This window comes from Solea senegalensis, linkage group LG21, assembly GCF_019176455.1.
Source record: "Solea senegalensis isolate Sse05_10M linkage group LG21, IFAPA_SoseM_1, whole genome shotgun sequence".
In the NCBI taxonomy this organism is placed as follows: domain Eukaryota; kingdom Metazoa; phylum Chordata; class Actinopteri; order Pleuronectiformes; family Soleidae; genus Solea; species Solea senegalensis.
The window spans coordinates 7,192,777-7,208,664 of record NC_058040.1 but is presented as its reverse complement, the minus strand read 5'-3'; the positions used below and the strand labels follow the sequence as shown (position 1 = coordinate 7,208,664).

The window sequence follows — 15,888 nt, the reverse complement described above, 5'->3', positions numbered from 1 at the left end:
GGCCCCGGGAATTCTCAGTGACACCGTTGGGTGAGGGCAAATATTTGCCAAGTGGTTGAGTTCCTGAGGAAATTAGGAGAAGTTATCAGACACTGGCAATTATCACAGCCTGAAGCTAAACACTATCACATTAGTGGTGGTGTGAGCAAAAGACCCAGACTCTGAGGCTGGAGATGGCAAGGAAGAGACAGAGATGAGGCAGGTTGTTGAGTTAAAAGCAGAAACCATTTCATCATCACTATATATCCGAAAGGTATTTTGCTTGAGCTAACATATATGGTGCAGTCCCGGCACGCCTTACCTCGGCTCAGCACGGCTCCACACAGTTTGGTATAGTTTTCCATTACTAGTCAAGTCCAGTTGTGCAGGGACGACAGTATGTAGTGGAAAAAAAATACTGTATTTATTTGTTTGTAGAAAATTTATAACCAATGACCGGCACAAAATACTGATTCCGATGCAAACAGAAAGCCACACTCTCACTCTGAGTGAGTTTGAATGTGGCATGGTTGCTGGTGCCAGACGGGCTGGTCTGAATATTTCAGAAACTGCTGATCGACTGGGATTTTCAGACAAAATATCCAGCGAGGTGCAGTTCTCTGGACAAAAATGCTGTTGTTGATGCCAGAGGTCAGAGAAACCACTTGTTATGTCCAAGGTATGCATGAGAAAATCTCATCACAACATGTTGCAGCAGAGGAAGACCACTCCTTTATTGGATATCCCTAATAAAGTGGCCAGGATGTGCATATATATGTAAATAGACTAATCCATACAAGTCTTTTGAGGGTATTCTGGGATGTGTGCTGTTGCTTTCAATATTTCTTTTTAAACATTTGCTGAGTTAGAGAAGATTTTTCTAGCACGTTATCAACCATGTAACTTATTCACAGTGTAATGAAAGTTTTATTTTCAGGAGGAAATGTTCTGTTGTGACCTGTGTTCACATGATTTCTATTGCCTCTCCAAAAAGCCATATCTCAGCATAGGCTATAACCTTGTTGCAGAGACGCGAGTTGAACTTCACAACTCTAACACACAAGCAAACGCGCCATGACAGAACCGAGGAGAGGGAACGCTCCCCGTGTACCTCGCCGAGAATCACAGCAAGAGCGAGGCGCATTAGTAGTGACAGGCTGGAGAGTCAGAATTTGCTGGGGGGGGGGGTTTCCCACACAATGTATTGACAACGCAACACAATAATGTCAACGGTGACCTGAGTAACCAGACATCAGACAAAAAAAAAATACTCATGAAAAGCAAAAAAAAAAGAGCCAAACAACAAGAACACAAAAAACACCAACCTGTCATTGTCCACACTCCTGAAGCCAGGAAGGATGTGCCTGAAGCTGGAGTTACGGTCAAGTTTGGGCTGACTCTTTGTACGTTTTATCGAGCCCTTCAGCCGTCGACTGAGAAATCCCTGATGGAGAGAGACAGAGACAGTCAATATGACAGTGCCATTGCAGGTTTGTGTCGGGAGTCTCGCAGCGATGTCAGTCACCGGGCTCCACTTGGCAGCAGGACAGAATACATTAACGGCAACATTTAGGTGGCGCGTCTCCTGGTTTGCCGAGGCCCAAGGTCATGAGTACTTAAAGGTAGAAACAAATGAGTATCGATTTTCATATCATATCAGAATCGAGAGTGATGTTTGCCGGAAAGGTCGGGACAAGGTCGGACACGGAATATTTCCTCAACAACAGCAGACATGTTCTCATACAAGACCTTGAGGACATTCAGATATAAATAAGCTGCTTTAATAACTTTTTGGAACCAGTGTAGGCTTTTTTTCCACATAGCGCGTTTATCTGTATTTTCTGATTCCTGATGTACAAACACAATGTTTTGTAATTATTTTCCACAAACAAATTCGCCGAATACACCCCCTTTATTAGTTTACTCATTTCTCCCTCTCTTAGTGCGAGTCTGTGTGTTTATTCCTTCTAACATCTGCAATCGCACTCCCCCCCAAGCACCTCACTATCACCATGGCAACTGCTGGTCGGTATTAAGAACGAGAGCATATCAACAAATGAGATGTGGTGCAGAAATCACAGGATGCTGCAAGTTTTCAAACACAAAGACCTGATCTTCTTTTCAGCTTTTTTTATTATTATTATTTATTTTTCTTATTTAAATGCTGGGTAGGAGATAGCTGAAGAGGGGACAGAAAAGAAGGGCTCTGAATACAGATGACATGAGCTGATGGAGGGGTGGAATGCAGAAGAAGAAATGACATTGCAATGATTTGACAATGATTATTGCTCAGGCTCTGATGAATCTATTTTTTCACAGTTGTTTTGAGGATATGAACCGTGTAAAATGGGGAGAAAATTGTGGTCCAGACGTTCTGCTTGAGTTTGCCATTCACATATGAAGAATGCAGCAGACGACTGTCAGTGTCAGACGCGTTCACAACAGAGGGGAAAAAATGTCCAGGACATTGAGGCGAAGGGAAGAGTCCTGTTGATGGAGTCACGGGGACAGATTTCTGAAATTGAACTCGTCCTGAGAATTGGACTTGACTTCCGTGCACGTCTTCATACATGTACGCCGTACTTTTCGAAAAAGGCGGTGACCAGCGACACTGTCGAAATACTTTGCTCCATACTTGTGTAATTAATTACCACCTACAGTAGGACCAGGTCGCCCCAGGCAACAAGGGAACAGGTCTAATTAGAGAGTACGATTCCAGACAGCCTGCAATCTGATCACAGCGGAGCCACCGTAGCATCTACAATGAATGACACCCGTCATCAAGAAGGCACGAACAAAGACTCACTAATGTCAGGATGTTTAAGTTCACACCGGTCATGTTGTGTCGGTGTTTCATTAGTGTCTGTGGAGGTTCTCAGTCATCGTTCTGCGGTTAGCTGTAGGCGACCGGACCTGTGTTTCATTAGTGTGTCTGTGTCCGTGTGTGTGTGTATGTGAGCAAAAGATTGTGTCTTTTTATGTGTATATGCGAGTAACTACTTAAAATTCACACCAAATAAAAAGAGGGCTGATTTGATGAAGGGCGTTGTATGTACCACTTTCACACAATGCAGGCTCAAAGGAAATAGAGGAGCTATTTGCATCTGTGAGACAGCTTGACGGAGAGTGTCTGAAGTCATCCTCTATCATTATTGCACATGAAGTTCAGTTTAGTAACAAGGACTACAGCTGTAGAAGTGGTTGTGTAATTTCATCTGTGGCCTGTTTGTTTCTGTAAAAACTAAACTTAAACTACTGCGTATTTTGGATCAGATACGAGAATTGAATACTTGTTGGTGATCAGATCCCAGGGTTCAATTCAGTCTGGGACCTTTTTGTGTGTTGGTCCACTGTGGCAGCGGCTCTGATCATGTGACCTTGCAATTTCAGTTGTATGATGACAATAACGTGTCCGATCCGTCCGTTTAAACACACCATTTACTGTAAGCAGCCGTGTCTGCATGTGGTCAATCTATAGCTCAACAGTACATTAGACTGTATTTATCAGCACCATGCATCCCCATTAGCTCTTTCAGCGACATGACAGAGAGACGGGAGATTTTGGATGGCAAAGATGGCAATGAAATAAAAAAATTGCATGTACTCTACGCACACACACACACACCTTTTCTCATTTCCTGATTTCATCACTCACAAATCCCCTTCAAATTCATGGTAATTCCTCGCCTCTTCCCTTTTGCCCCTGGAGAATCTGTGTGCCTGCTGTTGTTGGCATATTCACAGCTAACAAATTAAAATGCTTCTCTTTTTTTTTTTTTTTTTTCCTGTTCACAGAAATGTGTCCCTGTAGGCGAGGTGGACTGATTACTGGCTGCTCATTCTGTGTTTTTCTTCCCTCTTCCCTGATGGATGGACTTTAAAGAGTGGAAGGGGAAAAGAGAGAGAGAGAGAGAGAGAGAGAGAGAGAGAGAGAGAGAGAGAGAGAGAGAGAGAGAGAGAGAAAAGGTACACAAGCCTGACTTCTTATGATTATTTTGTATGTATTGTTCAGCCTACCTGTGCATGTGAACAGCAATCATTACACATTCCATCTGCCTGTCAAAGCTCTTTCTGTGCAGAGTGAAGGTCAGCACATATGAACAGCCAATTCCCCCACTTAAAGTCAGTCATTATGACTGATGCCTACATTAACACCACATTAAACTCCACGGGAGGCATGACTCACGGCGAGCGCGGCGAAAAATGTTAACATTTAATTTGCCTTTATCATCTATTTCTACATTTTGACTCATTTAAAAAAAAAAGGGAAAGCAACATGCGAGGACACAAACACAGGGAGAGAGAGAGAGATGGAAAGAAGAATCTGAGAACAGAAGTGGACATGGGATCAGTCAAAAACATTGAATAAATTACAGTGAGTGCCGGTTACGGAGGGGTGCACTACAAAAAAGTACAAGTGCAATGAAATGCAGAAAAACTGCAAAGCAAATGAGCAACGAGGATGTCAGCGGATCAAGGATCAGCAGACCATAGCACCAGCTGCACAGAGGAAATCAAACTAGGACTGAAATAATACCATCACAGGTGGAATGAAGCATGTTCCTCCCTGCGGTTTAAATTCTGATCACTTCTTGTCAGCATCTATACTGTCTTGATATTACATATCATGACAGTATAAGCCAAAACATACAAAGCTTGACCTCTCTGCTTTCTCCGTCTTTCTGCATGTTAAAGCAGGGGTCTCAAACTCAACTGACCTGGTCTGGTCAGTAGGGGTTCTGTTCTGAAGCAACTGTTCAGTAGCGGTGAGTGATATGAACTTAAAATTGTATAACACTATGTCGTTTTTATTCCTTTTTTCATGTGTATTTTATTGCCTCGTGTGAGTTTTTATGTCTTTTATCTATTATTCTCTACAGGTCCACTGTGGTCGTTTTAAAGTGCTTTTACAAATAACAAAAAAGTTGGATTAGATTTCAAAATAGAGTTTTAATATGCTACAACATTTAGTTCACAATAAATAACATTATTTTAAAAAAAATATATAGAAATCACTCATAATTTGTATAATTATCGCTTGGAGGGACATGAAATCGATTGGAGGGCTGCATGTGGTCCGCAGGCCGCAAGTTTGACCCCACTGCCTTAAGGCAACATGGTTGACATATACAATGATAACAATAACAACAACCTTACATAACCTTTATATGCATACGCATTTAGGGTTTCTGGATTGTTTCAAACATAATCATTTTCTTTTTTGATATCCAACACAGTGATTTTGTTCCACATCAGACCGATATTGACAATCGCCCGAGGTTCGTTCTTACAGAAATACGACAAAGCCTATTACAGCCGGTGCAACCTGACGGGGCATGTCCCGTGTTATTGTGAATATGAATAAGCTCATTAATTATTCCACACGTCTACGGCTTGACAGCTAATTCGAGGAAGGAGGAGTAACGCAATAATCTGATTCAACAGGCATCCTTGAGGAGGAGGCGGAGGAGGAGGAAAACCTGGTTGTCACTGACGGCGGTGGCACTTCTGGCTTGTTGTACTGGAAATATTACCCCTGTTTACAGTGCAAATGTGTTACCACATGCCCCTGTGTGTGAGTGTGGCTGTGTGTGAGCACACGCTGTATAATGGCCTTGGATACCTGATTGTAATCTCAGCCTGTCCAAGCCCATTAAATCAGCACTAAGCGGACAGCTCAATTTTATCGCTCCGCTTTTTTAGATGTCTTGCTCCCCCATGAAATTAAAGCAAATGCTTGCAACAACTTAATTCTATTCCCTTGGCTTTGCAATTCCAGTCTTCCTTAATGGGTGCAGATAGAATCTGTGTGCCTGGACAATCAGCAGGGTGTTCCCCGCTTCCACCATCAACCTCTCTTGTCCTCCTCGAGCACAACCTGATGAAAACAAGACACATCGCATACCTGTCCAATTAGACCCCCTGCTATTATCTGAGCGGAGAGGGGGGGGAGTTAGGGAGGAGAGAGACATGGAGAGATTGGATAAAGACCCGAGTCATGATTGAGAATCAATCCATGTCGCTGTAGAGCAGCCAGGAAAACACAAACCTGTCAGATTTAGATACGGTTTGTCAGCTCTTTATTTAAGTCCCTGAAAGAGAGACTACAGAGAGGCAACTTTTGTATTTAATGTATGCAATCATCTATTTTTTTAACCAGTTGTTGAAGATTAGGCTTTAGAGAGAGCGTTTTTTTTTTTTTGTCCATCCCTGCTGTTGCAGAATTGTTTTGGAGTAGCACCAAAGGGTGTACTCATAGGTGTGTTTGTTTGTGTGTGTGTGTGTGTGTGTGCAAAGTACATGAGAGAAAACCATTTTGACAGATTTAGCTCAAGGCCTAGGAGGAGCACTTTAGATGCCATGACAACTCTTTTCACTGCAGGGAGAAAAGTGAGGGCTGGTTTGTCACTGCTAAATGTGAGAGATGAAGGAGAAGAATACGATTGCCTGGCTTCATCACACCTTTTTTTTTTCTTCTTTTTTCTTAAAAAGATACCCGCTTTAAGCAATCTGAAATCACTTCTTATCTTCAGCACCACTTCTCATGACAAGGTTTGAAAATTGAACGCTAACAGTGAAGTGATTAAGTGTTCAAAAGTTAAAATGACCTGTTATCCACTGTCCAGACTCATTTTTGGTTAACATCCATGTCTGTACGTGTGTGGGTTAAAACATAGAAAGATAAAGGGGGTGGGGCTCCCAGCAGTAAAGATGGCACCCCTACCACAAGAGCTATTAAAGGTACAGTGTGTAGAATTTAGCAACATTTAATGGTAAAGTTGCATGTTGCAGCTGGCTGAATATACCTCCCCTCATCCTTCCCTCCACGTCTGTATGTGTTGGAGAACAAATAAAGGCTTCAGTTAGCATCAAAACTCAAAAGATGTTTAAGGCTACTGTAAAAACATGGTGGTCCAAAATGGGGGCCTCTTTATAAAAGGCTCATTCACGGATAATACAAAATAACAACTCAAAAAAACAGGTGGCTCATTATTATTAATAACTATTTTATCTTAATTTTTTACCTTACTTTTAAACACTGGACCTTTAACACCAAACTGTAATGAGAGTGAATTAATCCACAGAGGTTGAAGGTATGTTCTTGCACAATACATTTTATATTTTTGATTCAAAATAAGTTGTATTTTCATTCATGTTAATTAATAGTACTGAAAACGTGCAAGTATAAGCTACTTAAAAACAATATAAACTTGACTTTAAATAGCAGTTGCTATGATGAAATTATCTTGACTTGAAACTGCTAGTTTAAGTAATTGGAAGAGTATTTGTTTTTCTTTTGGCAGTAGGTGAACTTTCCTTTCTAAGCACAAGTTTGTTTGTTTGTTTTTTACAGTGCAGGCTTGTATCCTATTTGTCTTTTTGTACTCAGTATCTGCTCTATCAGGTTGTGTTCAGTCAGCAAAACCCATGCTGTTCTTATGTGTTATCTACAATTCCTAAAAAAGTGTTAAGTTGGCAAAGTTGGTAAACTTAGTTTGCGGTAATACCATCACAGGCCAGAGGGAGGCAGCATGTGGAAATGTGCAGGACACAAGCCGGGGAAGCCTCTTATTTTGTAAATGAAGACGGCACTGCAGCTTAGCAATGAGCCCAGAGAAGTAAATTAAGTGGTCATGTGACAGAGACAGTTGTCCTCTTCTCTCTCTCTCTCTGCCTCTCTCTCCCTCTCTCTCCCTCTCTCTTCCTCTCTCTCCCTCTCTCTCTCTCTCACCTGAAGAATACAAGGAGCTGCTTAAGAGACACTTAATCAATATTTAACCCTTCCATCTGACCCCTTCCTGTCTCCTACAAGCACTTCATTCTCCTTTTCTTTTTACATCGCTGCATGGACTCATTCATTCATGGTCATATTAAAAAAAAATGTACAGAAGAATTTAAAACAGACACACACAAGATAGGGGCAACAATCTGATGGTTTTACTGAGTTATGGGCAGAAACGACTTGTTTTTGAATGCTGGTCATGATCTTGAAATGATTGCATCATTGCCTTGGCCCTTTAATGTATGTGTTTAACAATTACAAGGGCTAAAGGTTTACATGACAGAAGAGGATGGTACATGAGTGACTGAATGCTAAGTGCTTGTGGCCCAGCTGGCCTAACGTCGACTGTTTACAGTTCACCTGCGGGTTGTCATCTCCCCGCTCATTATTTATTTATGGAAATATGCACGCCTAATTGCTAATTAGATTTAAATTGATGACTCGTGGCAGTTTTTTCTTTGTTTTCTTTTTCTTTTTTTTATTTTTGCTTCATTAACTGTCTGTTTATCTACTGAATTAAACATGGCAGAAAAAATTAAAACCACAGAGAGAGAGAGAGAGAGAGAGCGTGCATGAGTAAGTGACAGGAGTGGTAAAGTGTGCATGAAGCATGTGAATGTTATTCAGTGTGAAATGTTATGAAAAAAGTCAGCGGGGGAATGGTAAGCTGATTGCTAAGCCTGGGATGTGTAGACGTGTGACGTGCGAATATCAAACATCAAAGGGTCCCATTCCAATATTTGAAGTAAATGAGTTTCATACTGGCACGGGTCCATCTGGGTGCCAGACCAGACTTCTACCATACATTTATCCGGTACTAGCAGCCGCCTAAGGCACGGGGGAGGAACATGAGTGTTTTATAGGAGGAAGGAGATACTGTCTTTGCAAACCATATGTGGAACTACCAAAGGTGAGGAAAGGAGAGGTGATTTGGCACGCTCACTTCTCATTACCGTAACTCCTAGACTGTTTGTGATATCTAGAAAATTCCAAAACTATGGACTGGCAATCTGTCCAGGTTTCCAGATTGGCACTGCACCCCCCCGTGACCCTCATGGGGAGGATAAAGCGGTAGAAGACAGACGGATGGATACCGGAAAGCAGAGAAATAGAGCCTTGCACCCATATACTTGTCATTACGGTAACCCTCAGGACTTCCACAGAACGACAGACTAGATTCACCTGCGCACGTCAGCTTCAGTACCGTAATTCCTAAACGGTTGAATAACTTCCAGATATGGAAAGTTAAAGTTGTCTTGGACACACCAGTCCATAGTCTTTGAATTTTCTAGATATCGCAAGTGGCCTCGGAGTTACGGTAATGAGAAGTAATGCATGCTAGAGCTGAAACGATTCATCAGTTTGAAGCTTTTTTCATGATTAAAACAATAAAATAAAACAATAAAAGCTTCTTAAATATGAATATTTTCTTCATTTCTTTGCTCTGGATAACAAATGAATCATTAAAAGTCAATCATTTTGGTTAGTGGACAAAACAAGACATTTGAGAACATCATCATTTCCAGGTTTGACGAACACCGATCAACATTTTTTATGGTTTTCTGATATTTTATGGACCAAACGATTCATCGAGAAAATAATCGACAGATTAATGGATTATGAAAAGTTGCAACTCTAATGCATGCCAAATCCTGTTGGCGACGACAACTTTGAACTTGCTCCTCGTGATGAAGAGGGATGAGGGGAAAATAAATAGTTACATCATCATCACCACTGCACCTCAGAGAGGCGGGTCGAACCATTGCATCAGAGAGCTCACTGTGATGTATGTATTCAATAAGTTAGTGTGGCCCACACAGGACGTAATAAAAAATGGAATTCCCTCGACGGTAAGAAGGGCCCGCGCTGTTGTCCTCGGGCAAACTGACGCCGAGTATAACAAATACAAAAGGCATAAATGGCTCATAAAAAACACACACTTACGGTACTCATGGTGACTCTGAAAGGTGTCGCAGCAGTGGACGTCGCCTCCATAGCGGGTGCAGCCTTGTCTGACGAGCTGCCTGGCATGCTGCGTCGGCGTCCCGTCCTCTCTGGAGGAGACTCTGCAAACAGAGAGACCGTGACATAGTGGATGGGTTCTTTACATTGTGAGAAATGCACGGTTCAATGTTTAACAAGTTGGCCTCCATGTTGTGGAAATACAGTCGTTTGAATTAGTTGGTGAATTAGAGCACATCGATACAACCCCTATTTATTTTCTGTCCCGTTTCCTGTGGGAGTAAAAACCAGGAGTCAATAAGCTCAGTGTTACGATAAGAAAAGAGGGCGAAGCTTTAAGTAACACTGAAGCGTATTCATTAACAACTTTAATCTTGTTTTTTAATCCACACAAAATACTCATTTAGTCGGGGCTGGTGAATTTCAGCACAGAACAAGGCGATTAGCTGGTTTCAGATACTAAGATTAGTTAATCAGATGCTGGCGAAAAGGAGGAGAGGAAAACAAACTCAATTCAGAGAACCCGACTATTTCTTTAACTGGTGAAATAGTTAACAGCAGAGCGCTGCATATCCTTTGTGACCAAATTTAAAATTCCTCTTCCTGTATCCTTGATCTCTCTCTGCCCCAATTTGATCGAAAGAAACACACACACACACACACACACACACACACACAAGAGACAACCTCAGACTGAGCTTCAGACTAAATTCACAAGACGGTGTACAATTTCAGACCTTTAAACCCAAACAGGTTTTGGAAAACGTCTGATTTTATCTTTACACAATAATCCCAAATGAGAGCGAAAATGTCTATTTATTCCTTGATATCTGATTCAATTTCTCTAAAGCAGTACTCGAGGGACTGCATCATATTATCGATTCCTCCACGAATGTGCCCTTTAAGTATGTAAGAGGATGTTGCTTCGAGTTCCTCGTTCTCTCGTTCCTTCCCCTGTTTACCACACTCGATGTGAGCGTTATCTCTTTTATCTCGTGTGTTTGTGTTCGTGCGTGTTTACAGCAGCAGACGTCGAGGAGCAAAAGCAGTCGGCGACTCCGGTGTGGGAGCAGCGAATCTGGACATGTTGGGGAGGAATGTGAGAGTTGTCGAGCATGCAAGTCCCCACAGAGTTCAGACGGCCATCACTGCTGAATGCTAGCTCGTAGCCACAGAGCAGTTTATGAGTTGGTGAACTAACATGACCCCCGTGTTGTAACTGAGACGTGATATGAGACGTCACAGCTGATTAACAGACAGACATATATACGCACTTATATACAGTATACTTGTTTTTTTTGGCTGCTCCCGATCAGGATTCGTCACAGTCGACTGGTTCTATCCACACCATATTTTTACGCTCTTTCCTGATGCAACCCTATCCATTTATTCAGGCTTGGGACCAGCACCAGGAGTGCAATCAAAACAAATTGGGGTTGCACTGCAACACACTGCCAGTAGACTAGAGGAGATGGGGATATGAGCCCTGACCTTCTCATTAGAAGACACACACTTTACCACACAGCTGCCCCACAACAAAAATTTATATAAATTAGGTATAAACTCTCATCAGACATTAGGTACAGACACAAGTAAGTACATTCGTCTGAAAACTGCATGTTGATCTCATCCGAGCCCAACAAGGAAAGTTGAGTCAACCAATTATTTAGGAAATACACTAAAGAGTTAAAAACAGAGACTGCGTCAAACTCCATCGCTGAGGTCATATTTGAAAATGTAAATGTAAATAAGCTCCGCAAATGCCTGCAAAGTTGGAAACTAATGAAATGAGTGCATGTTGCGCTGTGTGACTTTAATGAAGGATGAAACTGCATTATGAAACAAATCCTATTTAATAAACAGTCCCACAACTCTGTAATAGCATGTCATGTATTAGGAGCATTCCATTTTGTTTTACTGGGGATGTTTGACATCCAATCATTCGGTATGGAACGTCTCCCAACACAACAGGCTCTAACAGTGTTGCTCTGCGTGTGTCTTCAGTTTTTACAGGTCTGGATACTGGACATTTATAAATACTCGTAAAAGCAGCGATCGAAACTGTGCTGTGGGGAAGTTGCGAAGTTGGCAAATGAAAATCCCAATCTAAAATAAGATAAGACATACTTTATAAATACCCCGTAGGGAAATTCAGTTGGCCAGCAGCACACAAAATAGACGGTAAATAAAGACATAAAAGGCAGTGCAATCTGTAAACAAAGGGCATAAACAGCATTTGAGCCGGCATAATACTGGTCTCAAAAGTAGTGCAATCAAACCTAAAAGGTTATTGCACGTCCACGGCGGCTGCTATTCTGACCAGTCACGATGTGGTGGAGATCTGTTGTCATGTTATGTAAATAATCATAGTATATTAAAAGGCACACATTAGGACCAAAAATGTTACGTGACCATGATACAGTTCTCTCTCTTTTCACAAATTATTCCTGCTAACGCCAATGGATTTGACCCAGCAGTTTGCTTCATTTTTCTTAACGGAAATCTTCCCACTCAAACACAGCTGGCTGCAACAAGCGCACACAGCAATGCTCTCTCACACACACACACACCACACAAACACTCACACACTTGGTTACACAAGTAGTTGTGAACTAATTGTTGAGTGAAACTGCCGTGCATGCTATCACATGTTTCCACCATCTGCGTGCAAGTCTTCTCCACCGACTCACTGGAAACAAACTTCCCCATGCTATAACAAGTGCATCTGGCACCGGCACTCAATAAAACTTAAATTAAAGCGCAAATTCTGAACCCACTCCTCAAGAAGAGCATCAAAGAGCTCTTTTCTACTACATGTGCTAGCTGGTCTGAGATTGTTAACACTTCTCATTTAGAGGGGCCTGTCTAACAGATGTTAATATAGTATTTTAGTAGCTGGGAGGGGAGGACACACAGGCAAAATGAGAGAGTTCCCTGTAATCCTGTGGCCTTTTTTGCAGCAAATTTTCATTCATTATCAGTTTCACTGTTTCCCCTCGGTGTGCACTCATAATAAAAAATAGTTTACTTCAACACCCATCAGAGTAATCACTGTATTAACACACTGCATCTTCATCTCCTGCATCATATCAAATGGAATTCACATCTGTTCTCATCTCTTCTCTTTGTTTTTCCTCATTGTGCCCTCACACGTTACACCTTCCTCATCCACCAACACGAATCTACCCACAAACAGAGCTGCTCGATTCTGTCCTCCTCACACTTGGAGTCATTTGCATGTTGTGCACGCACCAAAGTAGGATGTGCCCTGGTCTGGCCGACACAGGTAGAATTGTGTGCGCCTTTGTTCACATTCAACGACAGCATCTGGCACTATGAGCTGGCATAACCTGAGTGGAGGCAGTGTCTGTATATGCAAATGTTAAGTAAATAATAAAAATACTCTTCCCAGCACCCTCTTATCAACACTGTATCTTGTTAATTCAAATAAGCAACATGACGTAGTTTCTATGGAATATCTTGATCACAGTGCATATTTGCTTTAGTGTTACCGAGGCGTGCTCCATCCAATGACCAGTTCCCCTTAGACCATCACAGGATATTCCATTTTACAGAATTCCAGCTGTCGGCGAGAGTGGGGGGAGTAAAGGATGAAAGGTTCATAGCTTCTTCAACATTTTGTTAATTTGCTGTTAAGGCAAAGACAAACGAGAGTCATTCTGTGTGTTGTATCACGTATTTGTGCGGGAGGCGAGCGGATAAACATAGGTAAACAACACAGTGTGCTTGGTGGGCAGGTGGTAATGTGTCACGCAAACCGTTATAAAACAGACTGATAGCATCTAGTTTATCATCAAGGGGAGGGGGGAACGGGATCGTTGATTTGCATAACTAATCACTTTTGGTGTGGCTACGCCAAAGTGGAGATATGATTATCGCAATAACAATGACAACGGTTGACTTTCGAAAAACACAATTAGTTACCTCGCCTGGAGTTGTGTGCTTTATGATTCATTATCACTTGAGCTCACGATGCAAAGAGGCTCCGCGATGATCGAGCTCATTCACAACTGTTGTTCAGAGCAAGTTGTCACCGTGAGTTATTTTATGTGCCCACAAATGACGGCGAACATTCAGCATCTACACTCTCCACTGCTGGGGTTACAATAAGGATTAATAGCGTCGCATAACAATGGTTTCCTTTCTGCCTTTTTTTTTTTTTACCCATAAGCCACTACAAACGTGCGTCATCTACTACACGTGAAATCCCACTAGGTGTTGTGGCTGATGTTCTAATCCAGTGAAAGCTGCTCACAGACTGCAGCATTCTTCCATCATTAGCTAATTTCAACAGGTACACACACGTCTGACGACCTGTCTGTGAGGACTGGCTGTGTCTTAAATTTTAATTTCGACAACTTGAATTCATTGCTCAGCTGTCGAGAACCATGACTTTTAATGGCTATTTGAGGACATCGTGAAATAAGCTGTAAACAAAAAAGCGGATATATTAAAATCTTTTAGCTCAAAAAGCATTGTTTCATTACATGCATATATGCAGTAGTTAGGGCGGGGGGAAGTTGATCATTTTTGACAGTTAATCAGATACAAGTAAGTCCAGTTTGCATTCATATAAGTTCCTCCCTGTTTTGGTATGTCTGGTATTAACTGTTTTTTTTTTTAGGACAGACAGACAGACAAAATATCAGAGGATTCATCTCATAGTCACTTGAGCCATTAAGCCCTTTTGTTACCAATCCTGTCGCTGACCTACTTCTCATTACCGTAACTCCTAGACCGTTTGTGATATCTAGAAAATTCAAAAACTATCCAGGGTCTGACCCCAGCACCATACTTGTCATTAAGGTAGCCCCCCCCGGAATTCTGCGGAACGACCGTCCAATCACAGTCAAGATTCATAAGTGTTTGTGCCGTCAGCGTCTCGGTACCATATTCCTAAACGCTTGAAAGTGAAGGTTATCTTGTTTATCTCATTTTTGACAATATAACAACCATAACATCAATATAAATCCAGGCAGCCTGATCATCTCGATGGTCATAAGAGGGTTAAATATTGCTTATTGTTGCTTTTCAAGTGTGTATTTGAACAGGAGGGAAACATAACCCAAACGGTGCTCACCGAGCTCATAAACAGACCATGAGCAGAGGATCCTGTTATCGAGAGCAGCACGTGCCAGTATTTCAAGAAGTATGTGCCTTCAGGGCTGGAAAGTGGCCTCTGAGAGAATGTCAAATTCTGGTGTTATGACGAGGGAGGAAATCAGAGGGAAATTCAAACACACACACACACACACACACACACACATACACTCTCTGCGGGCTGGTGAAATGTACAGCAAAATCACAGGCTGTCAAGGCTGTGCTTCCTGTGTTCCATCTACCTGGAGGACGATCCTCTTCAGACCGTGTCACCTCTCAACCTCCCTCCTTCACAAATGCATCATTTCCTTTCCTGTTCCAGCTTTGAGGGTAAGAACTAGAACTGGCCTTGACTCAGCGATGGTACAGCAATAATTAGTTTTGACAGTCTAGTATGAATTAATGTCAGTCAAAGTGCATTCTGCCAGCTAGATATATATATATATATATATATATATATATATTTATTTTTTTTTTAACAAAGCACAGCCTCATTAGTGATATATCAGAGTCCTAGCTGAACAATGATCCATGTAATGGAGGGACCAGTGGAGGCCCAGCCAGGCGTATACCATTACAAGCACAGGTTTGAACCGTCAAGCTTTACGGTTGAGCGAACACATGTGTTAGTGTGTGAAAGAGATGGGCGAGTGTTTCCCTGTCTGTGTACACAAAGACTGTAATGTGTTAACACTAAAGCGTGAGGACAGCGCTGGACTTTTGACCCTGCGATGCAGTATTTACTGAGTGCAGAGATGATGGGGTGATAAAGAGGTGCTGCTTTGTCTCCTCGCAGCGACTCGACACACACACACACACACACACACACACACACACACACACACACACACACACACACACACGCCGGGAGTAAAAGAGAATTGTTTCATCCTACAGCAACCTCTGCTGCAGACATAGTCAATAGCCACTTAACTTTTAGCAACCCCGAATAGATTTAGGGTTAATGAAACATACATTCACAGCAGCCTAAAAATTATGCTGGGATTCAGTGTCGGGGGCCTGAAAGTGGAATTGGGGATGAG

At 42.0% G+C, this 15,888-nt stretch overlaps 1 protein-coding gene across 1 annotated transcript in view; it reads right to left on the bottom strand.

Annotated features, from left to right (window-relative positions):
• Positions 1-15,888, bottom strand: part of LOC122758637 (disabled homolog 2-interacting protein-like) — a 128,857-nt gene that overhangs the window by 49,614 nt on the left and 63,355 nt on the right. Inside the window, exons 4-5 of the mRNA XM_044012904.1 lie at positions 9,707-9,828; positions 1,305-1,423 (exon numbers count right to left, since the gene is read on the bottom strand). Coding sequence (XP_043868839.1) covers positions 1,305-1,423; positions 9,707-9,828 — 241 coding nt within the window. The remainder of the gene's footprint in view (positions 1-1,304; positions 1,424-9,706; positions 9,829-15,888) is intronic.